Source organism: Balearica regulorum, chromosome 14 (assembly GCF_011004875.1).
Source record: "Balearica regulorum gibbericeps isolate bBalReg1 chromosome 14, bBalReg1.pri, whole genome shotgun sequence".
Lineage (NCBI taxonomy): Eukaryota > Metazoa > Chordata > Aves > Gruiformes > Gruidae > Balearica > Balearica regulorum.
This window is the reverse complement of record NC_046197.1, coordinates 939,781-960,344: the sequence shown is the minus strand read 5'-3', so window position 1 is coordinate 960,344 and position 20,564 is coordinate 939,781. Positions and strand designations below refer to the sequence as shown.

General features: G+C 58.5%; 4 protein-coding genes and 1 long non-coding RNA gene across 7 annotated transcripts in view; 3 read left to right on the top strand and 2 right to left on the bottom strand.

Moving 5' to 3' along the window:
- Positions 1 to 20,564, bottom strand: part of IK (IK cytokine) — a 143,764-nt gene that overhangs the window by 9,161 nt on the left and 114,039 nt on the right. The window lies entirely within an intron of this gene.
- NDUFA2 (NADH:ubiquinone oxidoreductase subunit A2) lies at positions 50 to 1,568 on the top strand. 2 transcript variants are annotated; one of them, XM_075766384.1, is made up of 3 exons: positions 50 to 185; positions 339 to 403; positions 1,371 to 1,568. In XM_075766384.1, the coding sequence occupies exons 1-3, from the start codon at positions 79 to 81 to the stop codon at positions 1,460 to 1,462; spliced, it is 264 nt and encodes an 87-aa protein (XP_075622499.1). In that variant the 5' UTR covers positions 50 to 78; the 3' UTR covers positions 1,463 to 1,568. The 2 variants fall into 2 exon arrangements, with proteins under 2 accessions (XP_075622499.1, XP_075622498.1); XM_075766383.1 differs by having other exon boundaries at positions 339 to 445.
- On the bottom strand, positions 1,488 to 10,029 carry TMCO6 (transmembrane and coiled-coil domains 6). The gene is made up of 12 exons (XM_075766382.1): positions 9,913 to 10,029; positions 9,134 to 9,258; positions 8,763 to 8,872; positions 8,438 to 8,621; positions 6,589 to 6,693; positions 5,841 to 5,926; positions 5,152 to 5,268; positions 4,368 to 4,479; positions 4,105 to 4,279; positions 3,865 to 3,959; positions 3,114 to 3,281; positions 1,488 to 2,052 (listed from the first exon to the last, which is right to left on the bottom strand). Exons 1-12 carry the CDS (start codon positions 9,995 to 9,997, stop codon positions 1,888 to 1,890), a joined length of 1,527 nt encoding a protein of 508 aa, XP_075622497.1. The 5' UTR covers positions 9,998 to 10,029; the 3' UTR covers positions 1,488 to 1,887.
- On the top strand, positions 5,564 to 7,608 carry LOC142603827 (uncharacterized). Its single transcript, XR_012837705.1, has 3 exons — positions 5,564 to 5,716; positions 6,926 to 7,252; positions 7,374 to 7,608. It is a non-coding gene; the product is annotated as an uncharacterized LOC142603827 (long non-coding RNA).
- Positions 10,094 to 15,276, top strand: CD14 (CD14 molecule). Of its 2 annotated transcripts, none has more exons than XM_075766460.1 (2): positions 10,094 to 12,047; positions 13,088 to 15,276. In XM_075766460.1, exon 2 carries the CDS (start codon positions 13,098 to 13,100, stop codon positions 14,451 to 14,453), a length of 1,356 nt encoding a protein of 451 aa, XP_075622575.1. In that variant the 5' UTR covers positions 10,094 to 12,047; positions 13,088 to 13,097; the 3' UTR covers positions 14,454 to 15,276. The 2 variants fall into 2 exon arrangements, with proteins under 2 accessions (XP_075622575.1, XP_075622574.1); XM_075766459.1 differs by having other exon boundaries at positions 10,094 to 12,169.

Sequence of the window (20,564 nt, the reverse complement as noted above, 5' to 3'; positions counted from 1 at the left end):
ACAGCTGTGATTGGCGGGCGCTGCGATTGGCGGGTGCCGAAGCCACGCCTCCATGTTGTTGTCAGGACCAGAGAGAAGATGGCGGCGGCGGCAGCGGTGAGGGGCATCGGGGGCGGGCTGGGCCGTAGCCTGCGGGAGCTCCGCATCCACCTGTGCCAGCGCTCCGCGGGCAGCCGCGGCGTCAGGTGAGCTGGGGCCGGGAGCCGCAGGGCAGAGGGCCGCCCTGCGCACTCTGAGCGGCCGGAGCGGGGAGTGAGTTACCGGCCTGCCCGGCCTCCCCATGTTCGGTCCCAGCGGGCTCAGCCACGGGGATCCGCCGTTCCTCTTACCGTCCGCAGAGACTTCATCGAGCAGCACTACGTGACCCTGAAGAAGGCAAACCCCGATTTCCCCATCCTGATCCGCGAGTGCTCCGGTGTCCAGCCCACGCTCTGGGCGCGGTACGGTAAGTGGGGGGGTGCCCGCCTGAGGGGAGCTGGCTGCGAGCGGCAGGGCCGCGGTCTCCAGCAAACTGGGGGTTCGGCCGTTGCATTAAGGGACGCTGGTGGTGGGAGAGCAGCTGTCCGGGAGGCAAGGTGGGTTTTCACTTCAGAGAAGTGTGTTACTGCTGTGACCTGGGGTGGGGGGGGTGCAGAGAAGGGACCCGGGGCTCAGAAGGTGCTTTGCCAGCTTGTGGCCATGATCTCCCACCTCCGTAGGATTCCTGCACAGAAAAACGTCTCTGTTTTTTTCTTTCACTGCATTCTCAGTGAAACGCCAAGGAGGGAGCAGAAAAGTTCCTATGTAAAGGCTTTGCTTTCTTCCTAAAGCCATCTGGGCTCAACAAAAATAATTTAGAAACTTTATTTCAAAGAGATGCAATGACTCTTTAAGCACAAGTTTCCCAGTGTGAGCACACGGGCCAATAGAGCCTGCTGGTATAGTGCCTGTCTCTTGTCTGTGTGTGGCTTGCAGGGAAATATCCCCCCCACAGGGGCTGCTGTAGGAACAGCAAGTTTTTCAGCACTATCTTACTGCAGTGTTGGTGAGCACCTTGATGCGAGCAGGCCGAAAGCCACCAGGTTGCTTTAAAATGTGGTGGTGGTGGCCTCTGCCCAGCTGCTGCGCAGCAGAAGTTAACAGAAAGAAGCAAGGAAAGGTGGTGGGCTGCATTGGTTTCTCTGTAGGGGAAAGGCTGAGAATAAGGAGCAGGTGGAAATGATAACTCAGGCACACACTGGGGAGAGGTGGGTGTGAAAATGTGGTGATGGCAGTCCAGGCTGTGGGGCCAGTGGCGCTTGGGAAACCTAAAGCAGGGTTTTGGGCTGCCCTTTGCACCAGAAGAGGGCCAAGGAACCCATGCCCTCTCTCACCCTCTGTCTTTCCTGCAGAGTTTGGCAAGGAGAAGAGCGTGCCACTGAACAACCTTACTGTGGATGAAGTGGCCAAGGCATTGGAGAACGTTGTGAAAAGCAAAGCGTGAAGATGGACAGTAAATATGCACGTGCTGAAGACTTGACTAATGATCTTTAATGCAAAACATGTATCTTTAACTTATCAATCACATAAATGCAATATGCTTACCCTGAGCTTCATGAGTTGGGTTTAAAGCCAAAAGGAGATGCTGGAGGGATTCAGCAGGTTTATATGCTGCCTCCCCGGCATCGAGAGCCCATCTGCCCAGGCTGCAGCTCAGCTCTGCCCCTGTGCCAAGCTCTGGGGAGGGCTTGGGGCTGCCATGTGGTGACAAGGACAGAAACAGACGTATCTTGTGAGGACGAGCATCCCTGCGCAGCCAGCACTGGTGCTTGCAGCTGGCAGTTAGACTCATAACCAGCCCTTGGGGAAGCAGGGCACAGGCTGAACAAACGGTTTACTCCTCCTCGGAGGGAAGGGAGGCAGCGCAGTCTAGGAGAAGGCAGACAAGGTGGGGTGGCAGGGACTGAAGGTAGAGGCTCCGAGGGGCTGCACGACCGTGTCCAGCAGTGCTCGTGCTCTCTCCTGGAGTTGTGGGGTGCTTTGGTGCTGCTCAAGGGCCCGGTGCCCGCCTTGCCTGATGAAGTCAGCAGCAGCCTGTGTGAGAGGAGAGGGGTGAGAGCTGGCTGGCTGTTACAGGTGATGCTCTCCACCCAGAGACACCACTGCACAGGCCAGGGAATGGGCTTGAGGGCATTCCCCAGAGCCTTCCCAGACACTCAGGCCCAAGCCAGGTAAATCCAGCCATGCTGATTGCTCGCTGGGAGTGCGCAGAGCTTGAAGTAAGTGCAACTGAATCAAACTAATCCCCCCATAATAACTGCAAAGGGAACAAACAACCTGCCAAGATCCAATAATTTTCAATGAAAAGGAACTCCCCAGAGACACCAGAAGGGCTTCTGCCCTCAGCATCACATGTCTGGGTGCTGAGGAGTGTCCAGGTTTCAGCTGAGAGGATTGATTTTTCTTCATAGTAGCTAGTGTGGAGATATGTTTTGGATTTGTGCTGGAAACAGCGTTGATAATATAGAGATGTTTTTGTTCTAGGGACCTATGGTTGAGCAGTGCTTACACAGAACCAAGGCCTTTTCTGCTTCTCGCACCGCCCTGCCAGCGGGATGGCTGGGGGTGCACAAGAAGTTGGGAGGAGACACAGACAGGACGGGTGACCCAAACTGACCAAAGGGATATTCCATACCATATGACGTCATGCTCAGTTTATAAGGAGCTTGGGGAAAGAGAAAGGGGGGAGTGGCAGCGTTCAGAGCGATGGCGTTTGTCTTCCCAAGTAACCGTTACGTGTGACAGAGCCCTGCTTTCCTGGAGATGGCTGAACACCTGCCTGCCCATGGGAAGTGGTGAATGAATTCCTTGCTTTGCTTTGCTGGTGTGTGCAGCTTTTGCTTTACCTATTCAACTGTCCTTATCTCAACCTATGAGTTTTCTCACTTTAACTTTTCCAATTCTCTCCCCCATCCCGATGGGGGAGAGCGAGCGAGTGGCTGTGTGGTGCTCAGCTGCCGGCTGGGGTAAAACCACGACAAGGAGTGAAGGGCTAGCATGTCAATGACTGAAGGCAGTATTACTTAAATAATAACAATAATCCTCAGCTTTTGCGATCTTGTGCTTGATTCTGGGGCAGGCCCCCCCAGTCTTACCTCCGGGCAGTGCAGAAAGAGGAGATGCAGCAGCTCGAGGCACTGCCCCACCACCTCAGGGTCAGGCAGCGTGAGGGTGGGCAGCAGCAGGGGCAGGGCAGCCTGCTGGTGCAGCTGCTGGCAGTAGGCTGGCCCCTTCTCTGCGATATTGCACAGAACTGTCAGGACCTGGATGGAGAAGCCGTGACAGCAAGTGAGCGATGTACACTTCATTAGTGGGCAGATTCCTGATGGGCTTAGGGCTCCAAAGAACTCCCTGTGTCCTCCCTGGAGGTCCTGCCAGGTGCTTTCCAAAGCCATGTGCCCACCAACCAGCTGGATGTTGAATGCTCTTTAAAAGCCTCTTCCATCCCCACCCCACGGTGCTGTTCATCCCTCTGCCAAGCAGATGCAGCTGTACCACCCAGCCCTTGGCAGTGCATCACCCCAAGACCCCCTAAAGCTTTAGGGTCTTCAAAAAGAAGGTGGCAGCAACCTCCCTGGGGCCTGCTCCAGGTGCTGGCAGGCCTGGCCCAAGTTAACATCTGCCTTGGGACCCCTCTTCTGCTGGGACAAGACTCTGTCAAGAGTAAATACAGATGTAGTGACTTCAGGGGAGGCAGGTGGTGACTCTACCACAACATGAGACCTTCTGCCAAGCTGTTGCTACCACCCCAAGCCAACCTTTAGCTTGAGCACCATACATGCGGTATTCACGTTCCTAAAAGTGCAGCACTTCCCCTGAGACCTGGCGCGGGAGGAGGGGTCTTACCAACACACTGGCCATCTGAGAACACGGCAGGAGCTGCAGCAGGGCCGGGAGCAAGTCCAGGGAGAGGACAGCAGAGCAGAAAAAGGGCTCATCCGCTAGTGTGGGCAGCGAAGGAACGTGTCAATAAAATTGAGGTTTCTGAGGGAGGTCTCTGTAGACAAGATGCTATGAGTCTGCCAGCAATCAAGGCAGGTCTGGGCAGCAGCTCCAGCTCTGCTGACAGCCCTGCGGGACGCTCACCTGTGAGGTTGTTCAGCAGCCACAGACACTCCTGTACGATGAACGGGTGCTGCTGGAAGAAGCACTGCAGGATGAGGAAGAGGGTGATGAGCAGGCGCTCGTCCTGGATCTGGACTTCGCAGCTCGTCTCCTCTGCGAGCAGGTTGCTGAGACACCGCAGCACTGGGCAGACAAGCTGTGACGGTGGGAAACACAAAGCCCTTCAGCTGGATTGCGTCCCCACGGCAATGCCAAAACCGGCGAGCACCCTGCCTGCGTCTTACCAGCTCCAGGCCCTCAGGAGCCTCTTGGGGGATTTCAGAAGCCAGGTCGAGCAAGAGTGAGGTGAGGGCAGGCAAGGCCCCCAGCGACAGCAACGCCGCGTTGGCTGTATGGCTGCAAAAGGAAGGGACAGCATGGTTGCTCTCAGCGCTCAGAGAGGGAAAACTGCTGCAGCCCTTGCCAAACAATGGGGGCTGCAAATTTGGAGCGCTCTCCTGAACCACCACAGGGCTTGTTTCATGTTTGAATAGCAGTTTGTTTCTGAGCTTATGAGAAAGTTTAAAAGCCCACAGAAAACAGATCCACTGGAATTATCTGTGCGGGTCTGTAAACAACAGCCCCAATCCTTCTTTGAGTAGCCACGCGTTCCTTTCTGCTGAAGGAGGTGGCACTGGAGCAGCCATGCCAAGGCAGGCAGAGATTGTTGGCAGCAGCCAGCCTGGCCAGGGTCAACTCCTGAAGCTTGAGGATTCAGGGAGCTTGCTTTGGGGAGTGCTGGGGACAACTCCAGACATGGGGAGGTGATGGGGGGGGTTTTCAGAGGACCAGGAACAGCCTCCTCAGGTTTATCACCTGTTACCACCCTGTAAAGGAACTCGTGATCCTGCAAAGAGCATGTGCGTGCTCAGACACGAGAGTGGGAACGCCCAGGATGGCAGGGAAATTGGTTTCCCAAGGGAAAGGGGCAAGGGGAGGCAATCCAGATCCCCTCGCAGGACACTGAGCCTTCGTCCCTCTCTGGCTCCCCCCTAGGGAACTCAAAATTAGGAGAAAAAGCTTGTTTACCTACAAATGATGTAGTGGAGACACCATGCAAACTCCACGGCTGCTCCTACCCCAGCCTTGAGGCCAGAGCAAACCAGTCGAAGCATGTGCTGGGGGAGCACGGAGTCCAGAACCAAGCTGGGGTCAGAACGGCAGAGTTAACAGAGGCACAGGACAGAGCACCAGCAGGACAGGCAAATGACAGGGAGATGCTAGCCCTGGCCACCGAGCAGGCAGCTGCTCTGCCCCTTACTGGGGGCCACATGCTCCAAAAACACACCTGGAGGAGCCTCTTACCTAAGGGCTGCAGCACCTTAGGCACCACTAAGGCCCAGCACAAGCTCTCCCTGTCGGTGGCAGGGCCTGGGGACACTCGGGGCACCTTGGCTGGGGTCACATTTTTGGCATTGCGGGCTGTCAAGCTGATCTTTTGCTTTGCAGGAGGAACACAGCCAGAATTTCCCTGCGAGCCTACCCTGCTCAACAATGTCCTTTACCGAAATACCAGAGCTGTCTGCTCAGATGAGGCTGAGGGAAAAGAGTTGAGACCCGCGCCCTGATCTGCAACAAAACCTCCATAGTTCTGGTAGGATTCTGCTCTGAACTATTAATATCACTGGGATGGGAAAGGCGTCATTGTCCCTGGCACGCAAATACCACACCGGGCCCCAGGGCCCATCCTGATTCAGGGTTAAGGGGCTCGAACTCACGGTATGATCTCTGCAGGGGCTTCCTTGGCCTGGAGGAGCTGCGAGAGGACGTAGCCCAGACCTTCCAGCACAGCCTCGTGCGGGGACTGCAATCAAACGGAACAAAGCTAATCCTGCATGACAGAGCCAGGGGGATCCCAGGGTGCCAGCTGCTGCGCTGGTGGGAGGGCGATACCTCCTTGCAACGCCAAACCAAGCAGCTGAGTGGTTCGGTCTCTCCATGCCTGGGGAAGAGGAGGCACAGCAGGGGACCAGGAGTGATAGAGCAAGCTGTGGCCACACCAAAGCTGAGCTGTCCCCCTTCCCCGGGCTCAGGTGGGCTGCAGCTGTAGGGATCCAGGAGCTCAAACACAGCAGCAGAGCTGCTTTGGGCGTTCAGATCTGCACGTGACAGCCCTGCTCACTGCGTTGGCCTCGTTTGCTTGCTGGACCCAAGCTGTACAGAGGGCAGAAGCCTGCAGGTCCCCGTGTTACAGACTGTTTATCGGTAAACCACAGTTACGGATGTGAAAGATTCAGCTGGAGAAGAGCATAAAGAGGTCATCTGAGCCCTGAAAACGGAGTGCAGGAGAGTCTATGAGAGACCCTCTGCAAGGGAACAGCCCTCTGCAGAGGGGTCTCTGCCCATGGCCACAGCTGGAAGGAGGGCTGGTAACTTGGTACTGCCAGCCAGTGTCTGAGGGGCATAAGAAAAGGTGTCTTTCTGGGGTGGGGCAGGGGAAGGGTGCAGCTAGGCTGCTTCACCCACCTGGATGCAGGATGCCAGCACTGGAATGATGCCCTGAGGCAGAAGCTGCTTCCTCACAGCTTCGCTTTCCACTACCAGGTTCCCCAGCGTGTACAAACACAGCTCCTGAAACGCACCCGAGAGAGCACAGGTCACCTCCTCCGCACTCCCCTGTGGGACCCTGGCCACCCAGCAAGGCCTCTAGGTCGCTGCACCCCAGGAGCAGGGCATGCACATCCCCTGAGCGGGGCAGAAGCTATCTTCAGAGGGGTAAACGTGGATGGATACTGCTGGGCTCTCCAGCTACCGTGTTCCCGGTTGTATCGGCTTCAGTTTATCCTTCTTGTATCTGGCTCAGGTTGGGATCCGATCGTGTCTACTTTGGAGGTTTTTCAGAGTTCTAATTATTGTAATGACATTTCCCTGAGACCTCTCTAATTCCACAGACTGCCCACGTGCTGCATTAAAATGTGATCATCACCTTGGGGCTGCTCCCCATCCTGTCCCTTAGCTCTGATCCCATCTGCCTCCCAAAGGAGCACTGTGCAAGGTGCACTGCTCCGCAGCTGGCAAAACACACGGCCATCCCACAGCTCCTTCGCCCGGATCAAACCGCACAGCTTGAAGCCACAGGGCCTTTGCTCATCCCCCTGACCTGGACAAACACCTGCCTCATTGTGTGAAGGTAAGCTGACAAAGTAGCTGTCGCTGCAGCGTGCAGCTGCTCATTTATTTCACTTTTCCAAGATCTTTTAAAACACTTAAACTGACCTGCATCTACTATTTCTGCTTTACACACCCCACAGACACCAAGGTGCCTCCTGTCCAGGCCTGGCCTGTGTCAAGAGGCCAGACCACACGTCTGATAATGGAGTCAGCTGCCGCAGCCTGCAGTCCTGCTTCTCCAAACAGAGCTTGGGGCTGAAGAGGAGGAACCCGTTGCAAGTAGGGCAAACCACTGCGTCCTGGGCTGCAGCAGGAGGATTTGTCTGGCCCGGATAAGGCTTAGGGGCATTTAAGAGCAGCCTGCAACTACCTGGAAGGAGGTACAAACACGATGGAACCAAACTCCTCTTGGTGTTGGGACACGGCACAGTGAAGGGGGTCTCCATATTGCCAAGACTTGGCCAAACAAAGCCATGCTGACCTGGGCTAGCACCAGGGACAGTCCTGCTCCAAGGGGAAGGCTGGACTAGAGACTTCCAGAGAGTCCCTTCCCACCAGCCACGTGAGCCACGTTAGGCTAAGGCTGGCCAAAATTGGTCAATGATGTCCAACCGCTGCCAAAGGACTATCAGGCGCCAGAGCCATGGCAAAGAGATTCACAGATTGGTGGGGGTTGGAAGGGACCTCTGGAGATCATCTAGTCCAACCCCCCTGCTAGAGCAGGATCACCCAGAGCAAGTTGCACAGGATGGCGTCCAGGCAGGTTTGGAATCTCTCCAGAGAAGGAGACTCCACAACCTCTCTGGGCAGCCTGTCCCAGCGCTCGGTCAGCTGCAGAGGGAAGAAGTTTTTCCTCATGTTCACATGGAACTTCCTGTGGTCCAGTTTGTGCCCGTTGCCCCTTGACCTCTCACTGGGCACCACTGAACAGAACCGAGCCCCTTCCTCTTGACACCCACCCTTTAGATATTTCTAAGCATTGATGAGATCCTCTCTGTCTTCTCTTCTCCGGGCTAAACAGCCCCAGCTCTCAGCCTTTCCTCATATGAGAGACGCTCCACTCCCCTCATCATCCTCGCAGCCCTTCGCTGGACTCTCTCTCGTAGTTCCCTGTCCTTCTTGAACTGGGGAGCCCAGAACTGGACACAATATTCCAGATGTGGCCTCACCAGGGCAGTGTGAGAAACATAAGCACAGATCTTACCGTGAATTCAACACTGTGTCCCGAGAGGTAGGTGAGGAGATAGGAGGTCACTGGCAGACACGCTTCAGCCACAGCAGAGTCACTGGAGTGGGAGAGCTCATGGAGACAGCGGGCTGCCTCCATCTGCAAGTCAGCCAGGTTGCTGGTGAAGAGCCCGATGAGTGTCCGGATGCTGCCGTCCAGTCTGGTAGAACCCAGAGGGTGCTGTCACCTCCTGCCTTCCCACCCTCGGCCACACACCAGCCCACCCACACAACGGCTGGGACAAAGGGCCGCTCTGGACGTGCCCTTGATAACAGCCATGCAGTGCCAAACTTGGGCTGACCTGACAAACTTCTGCTGAGTCTCCTTGTTCTGCAGAGCCCAGCGGAGGCGGCTGAGCGATCTCTTCCTGTCCTCTGAACTCCTCTGCATGCCTCTGAGCAGCTCAAGAACCTATATGAAAATTAAAAGATGGGTGAATTTCAAGCAGACTCGGGGTTAAGATTTCATCCCATTAATCCTGGAGGCAAAGAAACCCAGGGCGCAAAGATGGTCACAGAGAACCTTGCTGTTTCTCACCACATCTGGCAGTGACTCAGAAAACACTTGCAAACCCAGCTCCACTCAAGCTCCCCCGCACGCCCTGAGGCTGGGGAAGACCCCAGGGACCCCCGTCACTGTGGAGAACTTCATGCTTTTTGTCATGCTTTTCACCTCATCCTCCGGGAGAGGGTCCAGCACGATCTCTGCTCCATCTTGTCCACCATCCTCTGCTGTGGTGTCCTCCCGCAGAAGCCGCTTGCTGACCAGCTGCTCCTGCCGCCGGGCTTTCCTGAGAGCTGTAATCGAATCGGTGCCTGTCACCACCTGCCTAGGTCAAGACGCTTTTCCATCCCACCAAAGAGCCTTACTCCTTTTAACAGGGAGAAGCTGCCGGTTCCTCCTTGTGCGAGCCAGGGAGAGACGCACCAGGCAGCGACTGCGTTTAGACCTTGTACGCTGAGGGGTCTGGCACTCATCAACATGCGAAGCCACAGCTGGGCAAACCGGCATCAAAGCAGGACAGAGGCGTGAGGACCAGAGCGGCCACCCCGGCAGGGACCCAAGGCTGGTTTTACATAGGCAGGACCTTGGAAAACCCAAACTGCAGGGAGGTGGTGGAGGAAATGGGGCATCCAGGGCAGAAACCCCACGCGGATTAATAAACATAGGCTGTAAAATGCTTCCCCGAGTGGGCAGGGAGCCCACAGACCCCAACCATCCTGTGCCCCCCGGGATGCACGGCCGGTCAGGGCGGGGGGCCGGGGCTCTGTTGGGGCTCCGCGGTGGGGCAGAGCTGGCGGCCATGGGGGGTCCCACCAGCGGCCCCGCCACCCGGATGGGGGGTGGCACAACCCCGCCCGGCCCCGGGACCTCGGCCCAGGGCCCGGCCCCGTCCTGTCGCGCCGCCCGCTCTGCTCCCCGCCCGGCCAGGCCCCGGCCCCGCCACGGACCTGCCTCTCGCTCCCGTCGCCGGGCCCGCTGCTCCTCCGCGCTGCAGCCGCCGGGCCCGGGCCTGCGCCGCCGCCGGCCCCACATGGCGCGGGAGGGGGAGGAGGAGGCCGGGGGAGAGCGGGCGGGCGGGCAGGCGGCGGGGCCAGGCCCGGGGCGGGGCCGGATCGCGGAGGCGTCGCCGTGGCCGCCGTTGCCGCTGCCAGGTTCCGCGGGCAGCCCCGGGAAGGGGGGGACGGGCCCTGCCGTCGTCCCTCGAGGGCTCGGCCGGCGGGTCCGCCTGCAGCCCGGGGAGCCCCCGGGCCCGGCACTCCCCTGCCCCGCGGCTGCCAGCCCAGGAGGAGCAGGGTCAGCCCTTCCCGGGCAGGGGCTCTGCTGGGAGCTTGGCCGGCCGCGCTCCGTGGCCAGGGCAAGTGGAGCCGTGTGACTGGGCCGCGGGGAAGGTGTGGTGACCGTCCTCGGTGCGGTCAGCGGTCACGGCATTGGCCCCAGGGACGGGGCGCGGGGACACAGACACGAGTGTGCACAGCCGGGGGAAGCCAGCGGGACACTAAACTCTGGGCTCAGGCAAGGTTTCTGCCCCCGTAGGGCTGGATTGCATGTTTGTTGAAGCCAAAAAAGCCCAGACACTCACCAGAAACATAAGACAACAGGTCTCGGTGTCCTGGGATCTTCCACAGTGGTGAGGAGAAGAAGAAATTCATTACCCAAAAGATGGCTCCAAAACCACCTTTGAAGGCTGGCCACTGAGGAGACAGAAGAGCTTGTTTTCCCTTACAAAGGCATTTGGGACAATTTGCAGCTGGTGGCCAGGAATGAGCAATTAGAAGGTACCAGGCCCAGACAGAGCTGCCAACCTCACTGAAGGGAGTAGCGAGGAGAACTCGGAAAGGCTGCCACAACTTTTCCATGACACACAGAGCAGCAGTTTCATGTAACCCAAGGATGGAGAAGAGGAATCATGGAATTGCTGAACCCCTCTGCAAAAGGAGTTGCTCAAGGAAAGGCAGCAGAGCACTGCGGCGCTCCACCCGAGATGCCAGGAACAAGAAAATGACCTGCAGTAGATTTAACAACCAAAAAGAGACCTTCCCTTCACCCATCCCAGCAGCAGAGTGCCAGAGTGCCTGGGACAGGCAGCTCCTGCCCCAGCTGCTCTCGGACTGATAGTGTCTCTCTGTAATGCCACGTTGACAACAACAAGCTGGGAGTTGCATCTTCTAGCTGTGCAGTTTCGTTGCCTTTGTGAAACCCTTTCTGAAATCCAGTGTAGGCAGAGAAATCCCCAGGGAAGAAAAAAATCCCTGATGGATCTTTCCAAATGTCTGGTGGTGTCCGCTTGCTGATGGACAGTGTTAACATCTTGGTGTAGGCACAGCCAAAGGAGCACGGGGCAAGTGACGTGAGTTCCTCTGCCAAGCCAAGTAGCCAGCTTGCCAAGGAAGCCGACCTGGGGTGAAGAAGTTTCCTTTTCAGCATTGGGCTGCGCACACAGCGGATGGGAATTTGTCCCGTCCCCATCCTACGTGGGACACAGGTATCTGGGGATGGCCTGGATACCAGGTATAACAGCACCCCTCTGCATTGCTGCTCAGCACCCCATGGGCTCCAAGGCACAGCAAGCCCAGAGCATCTAGAAGCAAAGGTGTGTTTGGGCTGGTCCCAAGAGTGCAGTTCAGGCACCTTGACTGTACTTTCTTCCCTCATCCTTCCTAGGAAAGTGAGCAAAATTGGCACTTAGACCAAACCCCTTCCCAGCCTGCAGCCCCAAGAACCCCTTGCTGCAGGCAAGTGAAGCAGAAGTGACTTGGGTGGTTGCTGCATGGCACGTTGCTTCATGTGGTGTAGCCAGCCCCATCCTGCTCAGGAAGTCACGCAGCGGGAGCAGGGGCAGTGCCCGGGAGCCTGCCTTCACGTGCCCGCCAGCTAAACACAGGCAGGACGGGCTGCAGGGCACCAACGGCAGCTGGAAGACACCTGCAGAGGCACTGAGGTCTCATCCGGCTGGAGGCAGGGGAGGATCAGGCATAGGAGAGAGCTGAGCACTTGCAGAGCCTTCGGCACTTAAGCCTTGGATTTGGCAGCAGCTAGAGGAAGCAGCCGTGAGGCGAGGAAACATTTCAGCGCGAGCTGGTTGGTGAGTCACTGGACAAACGCACACCCGCTTCGTGCTGACCCTCAGCAAGGGGAACTTTGCACAAGTGCTGGAGGAGAGCTTCTCCCTGGGAGAGTGGTGCAGCCCCGCAACGGCACAGAGAGGTAGGGAGGGATCCGTCCTCGGAGGTTTTTGAGCCACAGCCAGAAAAAGCTGTGGCTGATCAGGGCTAGTGCCGGCAACAGACCTGCTCAAAGCAGGAGGTTGGGCTGGAGACCCCCCAAAGACTCCTTGCCACTGCCCCATCTGGGTGCTTGGACAGAGCTGAGTCAGCGCATTCTTAGGAGCCTTTAATCTTTGCTTGCTGCTTTTTTGTAATCTGTTGGTAAGACTTTACTGTCAGCTGGACAGCAAAGCAATACCGGGTGCTGACAGGGATGCAGACAGTCCCTCAGAAATTATTTTCTACTGTCCCCTTAGAGGCTGGTAGTGAATCAAATTGCTGGGTGAGAAAAAGGAAAACATGAAGCCCTCCGTTGCAATTTCCTGCCCTAGATTACAGAGCACGTCATGCAGAGAAACAAGCTTCCCATCCTGTGGTCAGATTGATTTATCTGGCTTCACTGGCCGTAACTCGGACATTTCCAGTTTCTCTTGATCCATGGGATTTCCTGGTCGCTTAGACGGGAGTCTGCAGCAAGGCAGCCCAGCAGGAAAGCGCAGAGCCCGGCGGCTGCTGCCCCAGGAGGAGCCACCCTGCCTTGCTGAAACCCTGCTTTTGGGGTGGGGTGAGACCAGAGCCAGAGGAGCGGGTGGCACAGGTGTAGCTCTTGGGTGTTTGTACTGGTGATTTCAGCTTTGCCCTGCGTCATGGCTTAGTAGCCAGGCGGGGTCCTGATGAGGTGCACTGGACCCACGCGAAGGGCAGTTGGGCAGGAGGGGTAAGGGCAGCGCTGTGTCCCTGAGCAGTGGCTCTCCGGGGCTGAACCTGCCCAAGCCAGCCCTCCACTCGGCTGGGTCTGAGTGGTCCCCTCAGCTGCCACAGGAGTGCTGCCTTTCACCGTTCCTCTCCTCCTTTCTAGGTTGTTCACCATGAATGTGGCTGTTCTCCTCCTCCTGGGGCTGGGGCTGTTGGAGGCAGAAGGCAGGTGTTTCTTCAATCGCACTCAGGAGCACTGTGTGTGCTACCGCCTGTCCCAGGAAAGCCTAGGCAGCATCATCCAGTGCCTCCCAGCCTCTGTCGTGGAGTTTTGGGGGGGAGAGCTGGAGAGATACATCGACTTCCCTATCGATGACCTGAACCCCTCTGCCATTGACATGCTGCACTCCCTTGTCGTCAGGAAAATAATTATTGGTGATCTCCTGGTGCCTGAGATACTCCTTGCCCGAGTCCTGAGGTTCTTCTCCTACACCCAGGTGCAGGAGCTGGTGTTCGAGAGCTGTGTTTTCGAGGGGAGAGGCAACTGGGGTGAAATGGCTGGCAAGGACTTGCCTATATTGTCCCTGCACTTTCACAATGTGACATCTGACCTGCTGACGGGCCGCGAGCAGGACCTCTCTAGTCTGAGCAGTTGGATGGAGACCCTGCAGGACCTGGCTGTCACTGGCTCCCATGTCACCAGCCTGCCCTGTGACATTGGAAGGGTGTTCAGGGCTCTGCGTTCGCTGGATGTGGCACAAAACAGCCTTGGGGATGAGAGCTTGATGGCCACCTTCTGCAAGGGGGCTTTCCCTCAGCTCCAGGTACTGAGTCTGCAACACAACAACCTGACATCCTACCACAGCGTGTGCAAAAGCATGCAGCTGCTGCGTCAGCTCCAGCATCTAGATCTCAGCCAGAACAAGCTCATGGCAGACCCATCCTCCTCCTGCCAGTGGCCAGTGTCCCTCCGAATTTTCAACTTGTCTGGCACTGGCTTGGATCAAATCCTCATGCCTCTGCCTCCTAGTCTGGAAGTGTTGGACATGAGCTGCAACCACCTCCATGCTGTAGACATCTCCCTCAGCTCCCTGAAGAAGCTCTTCCTGAGCCAAAATATACTGCAGGCTGTCCCCTCCATCAGGAATTGCCCCATGTTGGACACCCTCCACCTGGACAACAACTCAATCACAGAGCTGCCGTGGGATGAGGTGAAACTCCTGGAGCACCTGCGGGATGTAGCTGCAGCTGGCAACCCCTACAACTGCTCGTGCTCTGGGGCCGGGGGGCTCCAGGTGCTGGCAGGCATGGGGCACCTCGGGCAGGGCTGGCCCCAGGACTACAGGTGTCACTCCCCCCCTCACTACCAGGGCAGGCTGGTGAAGGACGTGCCGGTCTCAGTGCTGCAGTGTAACAGTGCTGCGGTGATTGCCCCCGTCTGCATTCTCCTCCTCCTGCTCGGCATGGCTGGGGCTGTCTGCCTGGTCAGATCCAGGCCCGGGCTCATCCGGCCCTGCTGCAGAGTGTGAAGGGGAAGTGTGACCGTTCCCACCAGTGCTTCCCCACAGGGACTCAGCCCCAGGGGCTGCAAGGCCTGGAGTTCTGTGGGGAGACTCACAGGACCCCCAGGTGCCGTTGAGGGGCTCTCTTGGTGTCCCCAGTCCAGGCTGCCCTGTGCAGCAGGACTGTCCCCAGTATTGTCCCACACTGGCTGTGGTTTTGCCCATCAAAGTTTTAGGGAAACCTCCAAGTAAAGCCCTTTGCCGTGCCCTGTCCCAGGGCTGCACCCTCCCAGAGAGGTTTTCCTTACGGCCAACTCTAACTCCCCAAGCCCCAACACGCACCCGTCGCCCCCGTATCACCTGTCCTGAACAAGAGGAGTTCAGCTCCATCATATTTGCACCGCTGCAGGCAGCACTCAGATGCCCCAAAGCCTCAGTGGGGTCTGGGGGGGACCACCAGACCCCTCCTGCACCTTGTAGCCCTGTGGCCCCCAGCCCAGCTGTCCTTGAAGCCTCCACAGCCCCTCTGCTGATCCTCCACCTCTCCTCACCTGGGGCCATGGCTGGGCCATGGCTGTGAGGTTCTCTGGTTTGTGAGGTGTCTGTTTAACTGCTGTTCAGCATAAGGGAAAAAAACACAAAAGACAGGAAAATGAATGAATTAAACACCCCTATTCACAAACACTAACGAGCAGGAGGTAACAGAGACAGCAACTAAGACCCAAGCTCTCAAGGCACTGGTGGAGGAACCCCTCAAGTGTGACCTTGAAAGGGTTCAGCCAGAAACTTTTTAACTGATAAGAAGAAAATGGGTTTATTCTGGGTTCTGGGTTATTCAGAAAACATTTCATAGGAAAGAGAAAATTGATTATGGGATGCTGAGGGAGATCAGGGGAATGCAAAACTTACTGAGGAACGCTTACGGGAAGGATCAAAGGGAGGATCATGGTGGGTGGGGAAGGAACAAGCATGGCAAAATGGGGACAGGGAAGAAGGGGGCTAGTGGTAGGTAGGCAGCACTCACCTGGCCCAGCTCCGTGCTTCGTCCCCATGGTCTGTCCTGCCTTCTCATTAAATCTGTTCCTGGGTATTTTCTGTGTGCCCTCACTCTGTTCTGTTTGTGTGTGTGACCTGTGAGCAAACGCAGGCCGGACTAGCTGGCGGGTGGGAAACCGGAGTGTGGAAAGGCTGGAGCTGGAGAGTGGCTACACAGGGCCCAGCCGTGGATCCATGATGAGCTTGGGATCTGCTGCGTGCTTGAGGGCACATGGATGTGCACCTGCCTGTGGGTCGAGGGTGGGTTGCGGGATTGTGCCGCCAGCCCATGTCAGCCCTGAGCAGCTGGAGGAGGGATGGGGCCGTGCCGCCCCCGTGCTTGAGTTGGTGGGAGCGCCGTTGGTGGTTAGATGGGTGCTAGTAAAGGCACAACGCTGCTCTGCTTCTGTTGACCCATGTGGACGTGTGTACACTGGGTGTCTGCATTTGCATCTCAGGGATTGGTGCTCAGCCTTGGAACTGGCTGGACCTGGGCATAGGGAGCTGCAGCCGCCATCTAATGGATGAGGAAGGAGAAATCCCTGTGTCTCAGAATCCCAGGAATTTACTCTCCTGTAGCAGCACCCATGCGAGGCACAACCCCACACCTTGCTCTGCTCCCAACAGAGCCCCAGGTGCTGTTTGCTCCATTTGCAAGCTTCTGCCCAGCCTGCCATTGCTCTCAGGCCTGAAGACATTTGGGCAGGCAGGGGCCCAGGGGGGGCTGGGGCAGCGCTGTAATCTCATTCTGCAGGGGGAACCGTGGCAGCCAGACACGTGTGCCTCCTCATTGTGCCTGGTCCTGTTGAAACGCAAGGGGCAGGGGCTGTCCTGGGACCTCTCTCCTGTCTCCCACGGTCTGCATTTCCACGGACCACATAGATCCTCAGCATCAGCATGTCTTTTGTGCTTTCTTGGTATGACTGATCTCCAATAAATGTGATTCTGTGGTTTGCAGTTGCTTCATGATAGTCTGAAGTCCCTCTTCTCCTTTACCCAGCTTGCAAACGCGTCCCTCTTGGAGCCAGGAGCACACCAATGGTGTGAGTGCGTCCCAGCACCCACCTGCCTCCCCTGGCCCTGCTGATTCCTTGGCCAGTGGGGCTCAGCCTCCAGAACATGGTGCCTGCAGGCTGGCCTCGGTCCCTGTCTGGCTCTGCCCACATGACTGTGCCTGACAGCCATTAATAATGCAAGGGAACACGATCGCCCCATGTAACCCCATCCCCTGCCCTGTCTGAAACAGGGCTGCTGGTACTGAGCTGGTCATGGATGCTGGGGAGGTGAGTGCCATCGTGGGGGACATCACAGGGTGGTTTGGAGAGATCTGTCCCCTGCCTTTGGTGCGGTATGGCCAAGCACTGTCCAGCTCCCCAGGGGCTCATCCAGCTGCTGGCAGGTGCTGGGTGCGTGAGGCAGGACCCGGCTCATTCCCCCTCTGCCCTGCGTCCCGGCAGGCCGAGCAGGATCTGTGCGTACGAGCAGCCGTGGGACTCCAGCAGGCAGCAGGTAGAGCTGGGGTGGGGGACACCTGCCTTCAGTCCGAACCCCCACGCCAGGGAACTGGGCAAGGGCAGCAGCCACAGCGGTGGTGGCACTGGGACCGCTGGCTATGCTGGTGGGGCGGGCCTGGGCGGTGGTGATGGGGAGGGGGTGTCCTTCCCACCCTGGTGGCTCTGAGCACTGTGGTTGTAGCAGAAGGGCTTGGGGATGATGTGGGACCTGGAACCTGGCCCCAGGCTGCAGGGAGGGGACAGAGCTGGGGCAGGTGGGATGACCCCCCCCCCACACCACCCCACATTTGGTGTTTACAGGGCTGGCGGAAAGCTGGGCGGCCAGCAGTGAAGACCCCCTGCAGCTTCTCTTTGCTGAGAAGGAGATCCAGGTGAGAGTGGCAGGGACATGGACATCAAGGGGATGAGGGTCCCCAGGGAACCAGGCAGGAGCAGGGGGTCCTGTCCCAGCCACCTGCCACGCTCGGGACCAGATGGGTGCTGCGGTCTTGGGCTGATCCTGCCCTACACCCCTACGGGCCCCTCACTTGTGGGGGGCTCCTGGGGGTTACCATATAGCAGGGGAAGGGAGGGGGTGTCGCCCCACCCCTGCCTGTGCCAGGTCCTCCATGCCACCCCTGCCACCTCCATCCCAGTGTGCCCAGTCCCTCCTTTAGCCTGTGCTGGTCATACTGGGATGGGGGAAAGCTGAACATTATCACCCTCCCTCCCACATGCCAGGACAGCTGCTTGACTGTCGATTGTGTCTTCCGCTTGGATGCAGGACAGGTATTGTGGGCCCCGAGTCCTTCTTCTGCACTCCTGTCCCCAGCCAGATGAACCAGGGACACGCTGGCCCAAGCCGTGGGCTGGGGCACGCAGCTGTGGTCCTGGAGGCACTGGGCACTGCTGCCAGCTCCGCAGGTGTCGCAGGCAGTGCTGGGGACCTGGGTCTCGGTCCTGTGTGTGGCTCTGCTGGTGTTCCTCACCTCTTCCCTGGTTCCTCTTGGGTGCTGCGCTGTCTGTGCGTCACTGCCCATGCTGTGATCCCTCTGATGTGCTGTGCACCACTGTGCCATGCCATCCATGCCGTGCCATGCATGCTGTGCATCCACACCATGCCAGCCATACCGGGCTACCCATGTCATACCACCTGTGTTGTGCTGCCCGATCCATGCCAATGACCTCTGTGCTGGGCCCTCTGCACTGCGCTGTCCGTGCCATGCCATGCTGTGCTGGCTGTGCCATGCCATCGCTGCTCTGCTGGCTACGTCTCTCCTACCAGGAGAAGGTCCTGGAGTTGGCAAGACCCCAGCTGTCCCTGTTTCCCCTTGGCTACAGCGTGTCCCTGCTGCTGTGGGACGCCCATGGCCCTGGGACCCAGCTGCCATTCCAGAGCATTATCTGGCAGGTGAGGGCACAGGGCATGGCAGGGGAGAGGTGACAGGGAGAGGTGACAGTGCAACTGCATGGTGCTGGGCTCGTCCAACTGACCCCATCCTGCTGGTGTGGGTCTGAGACTCAGCCACGGGTGCCAAGAACCAACAGCTCCCGGCTTGACCAGCTTGTCCCCAGGTGATCGACATCGTCTTCCAAGAACTGGAGGCTGTGGGGGGCGATGCACAGAGCCTGCAAACTGTCAGCCTGGTCCAGGTAGGGCAGGAGCAGGGCTGGCCAGGCTGCCCTGGGGTGGGGGTCCTGTCCCCCCTTTGCTGCTGGCTGGATCCTGCTGCTCCAAGGGATGTGTATTGCCCCCCGTACTGGCACCCAGTCCCCTATGCTGGAGGGTGACCAAGGGCTGGAGACTTTTGGATCCAAATTTTCTCACCTCTTTGCAGGACTTCCCAGGCGTGGGAAGCCTGGGCTGCCCATGGGGCGTCTCCCAGGCTCCAGCAGCATGGTGGGAATGGGGGGGGGGGGCGGGGGGAGGCCTCTAACACCTTCCTGCCCGCCACGTGGCTGGACTTTTCCTGCCAGCCATTGCTCCCTGTGGCCTGAAGGTCCCTCCAGTGTGTGCCTGGTTGGCACAGGAGTGATGCCAGCCCCTGCCAACAGACTAGGCACTGCCCTTTGGCTCCGGGATGCTGCTGGGGACCTGCCAAGCTCCACAAAGGGCTCTGGAGTTCCCAGGTCTCTGCCTTTTCCCTGGCCCTGGGGCTGGAAATGCTGGAAGTTACCTCGAGATCTCTCCCTTCCCAGCCCTTATCTGTGCATGGCCACAAGCAACCTGGGGACCCCGGTGAGTGCGGGATGCCAGCAGCCCCCTCTTTCTGCCCCCCACCTAATGCAGCCCCATTCCAGGTCTGTGCCCCCAACAAAGCCTGGGACCTGCTCCGTCCTGACAGCCGAGCTCTGCAAGTGATGGATGTCGCACCCCTGGGCCTGTAGGTACCTGATGTCCTGTGGTTGGGCAGCCACTCCTGCAGGGCTGGTACCCCAACGTGGAGCATGGGGCCCAGCCAGAGGACAGCCAGGCATACCCCTTGGGGTCCTGGGCATGCAGGAGGTGGGTGGATATGACCATCCTCACTCGCTCTTATCTCTTGTCTGCTTCCAGGATGGTGGAGGAGGCAACAGAAATTGCCGTGCCCGATGCCCAAACTGCCATCAGTGTCTATGCCTGGGGGCTGGGTGCCATCCCGGCACTGCAGCCCCTCGCAGATGGGCGCTCAGCCATACGGGGGTGAGGGATTTGGCTGACGTCCCGCAGGGTTGGGAAGGATTTGGCCATGGGTTGCCGGGCTGGCTCCAGGCAGCACTGCAGCCCCACTCACACGCCAACCTCTCCCTAGTGCCAGCTGCCTCTTCACTCTCACCGTGGAGCAGGAGCTGGAGGGCAGCAGGCGCCAGCGCTCAGCTCTCAGGATCCTGGCATCCCCTGGGCCCTGTCCCAAGCTGTACGTACCAGAGCTGTGGCTCTGCACTGGAACTGGGACCGAGCCGGGTCCCAGCACCCCTGCGGTGCCTGCTGTGGGGTTTGGGGGGAATTTGGTACCCAGAGGTGAAGCAGGAGAGACCTGGATACAACAGGACTCCATGGCTGGGAGCCAAGGGGTTGTTAGCACCCCTCAGGGATGTGGGCTTGTTCCCAGCATGGCCAACCCATCCTCGGGCTCTTGTGAGTTGGGGCTCGGCCTGCCCAGGCATGTGGGTCCTAGCCCCATCCCTCTCCAAGGGTGTCTCTCGCCCCACACTCAGGGCACCGGCCACCAGCCACCCCCTGCCTGACACCGGTTGCCTGCCCTGGATGGTCGAGCGCCTGCTGGAGGGGAACAGCCTGACATTCTTGCTGCTGTGTGTGACACTGCCAGGTAGCCCTTGGAACTGGGGCGCCGCTTTGGGGTGCCCCTTCCCCGAGGTTTCCCCCCCTGCCCTGCCCCACACCTGGTGCTTGGTCCCTGGCCACTGCCTGGGGACACCCACAGTCATCGGAAGCCAGACACAGGCTCCCCTCATCCCCGTCAGCCCTGACCCTGTGCCAGGCACCGGGATGTCCCTGTGCTGGTGGACCCCAGTGGCCCCTGCCCAGGGCTTGCTGCTCTCCCAGACCCCTCCAGAGAAGAGATCATGGCGGCACTGAGATTGGCCAGATGGGTGAAGGGACTGGCCA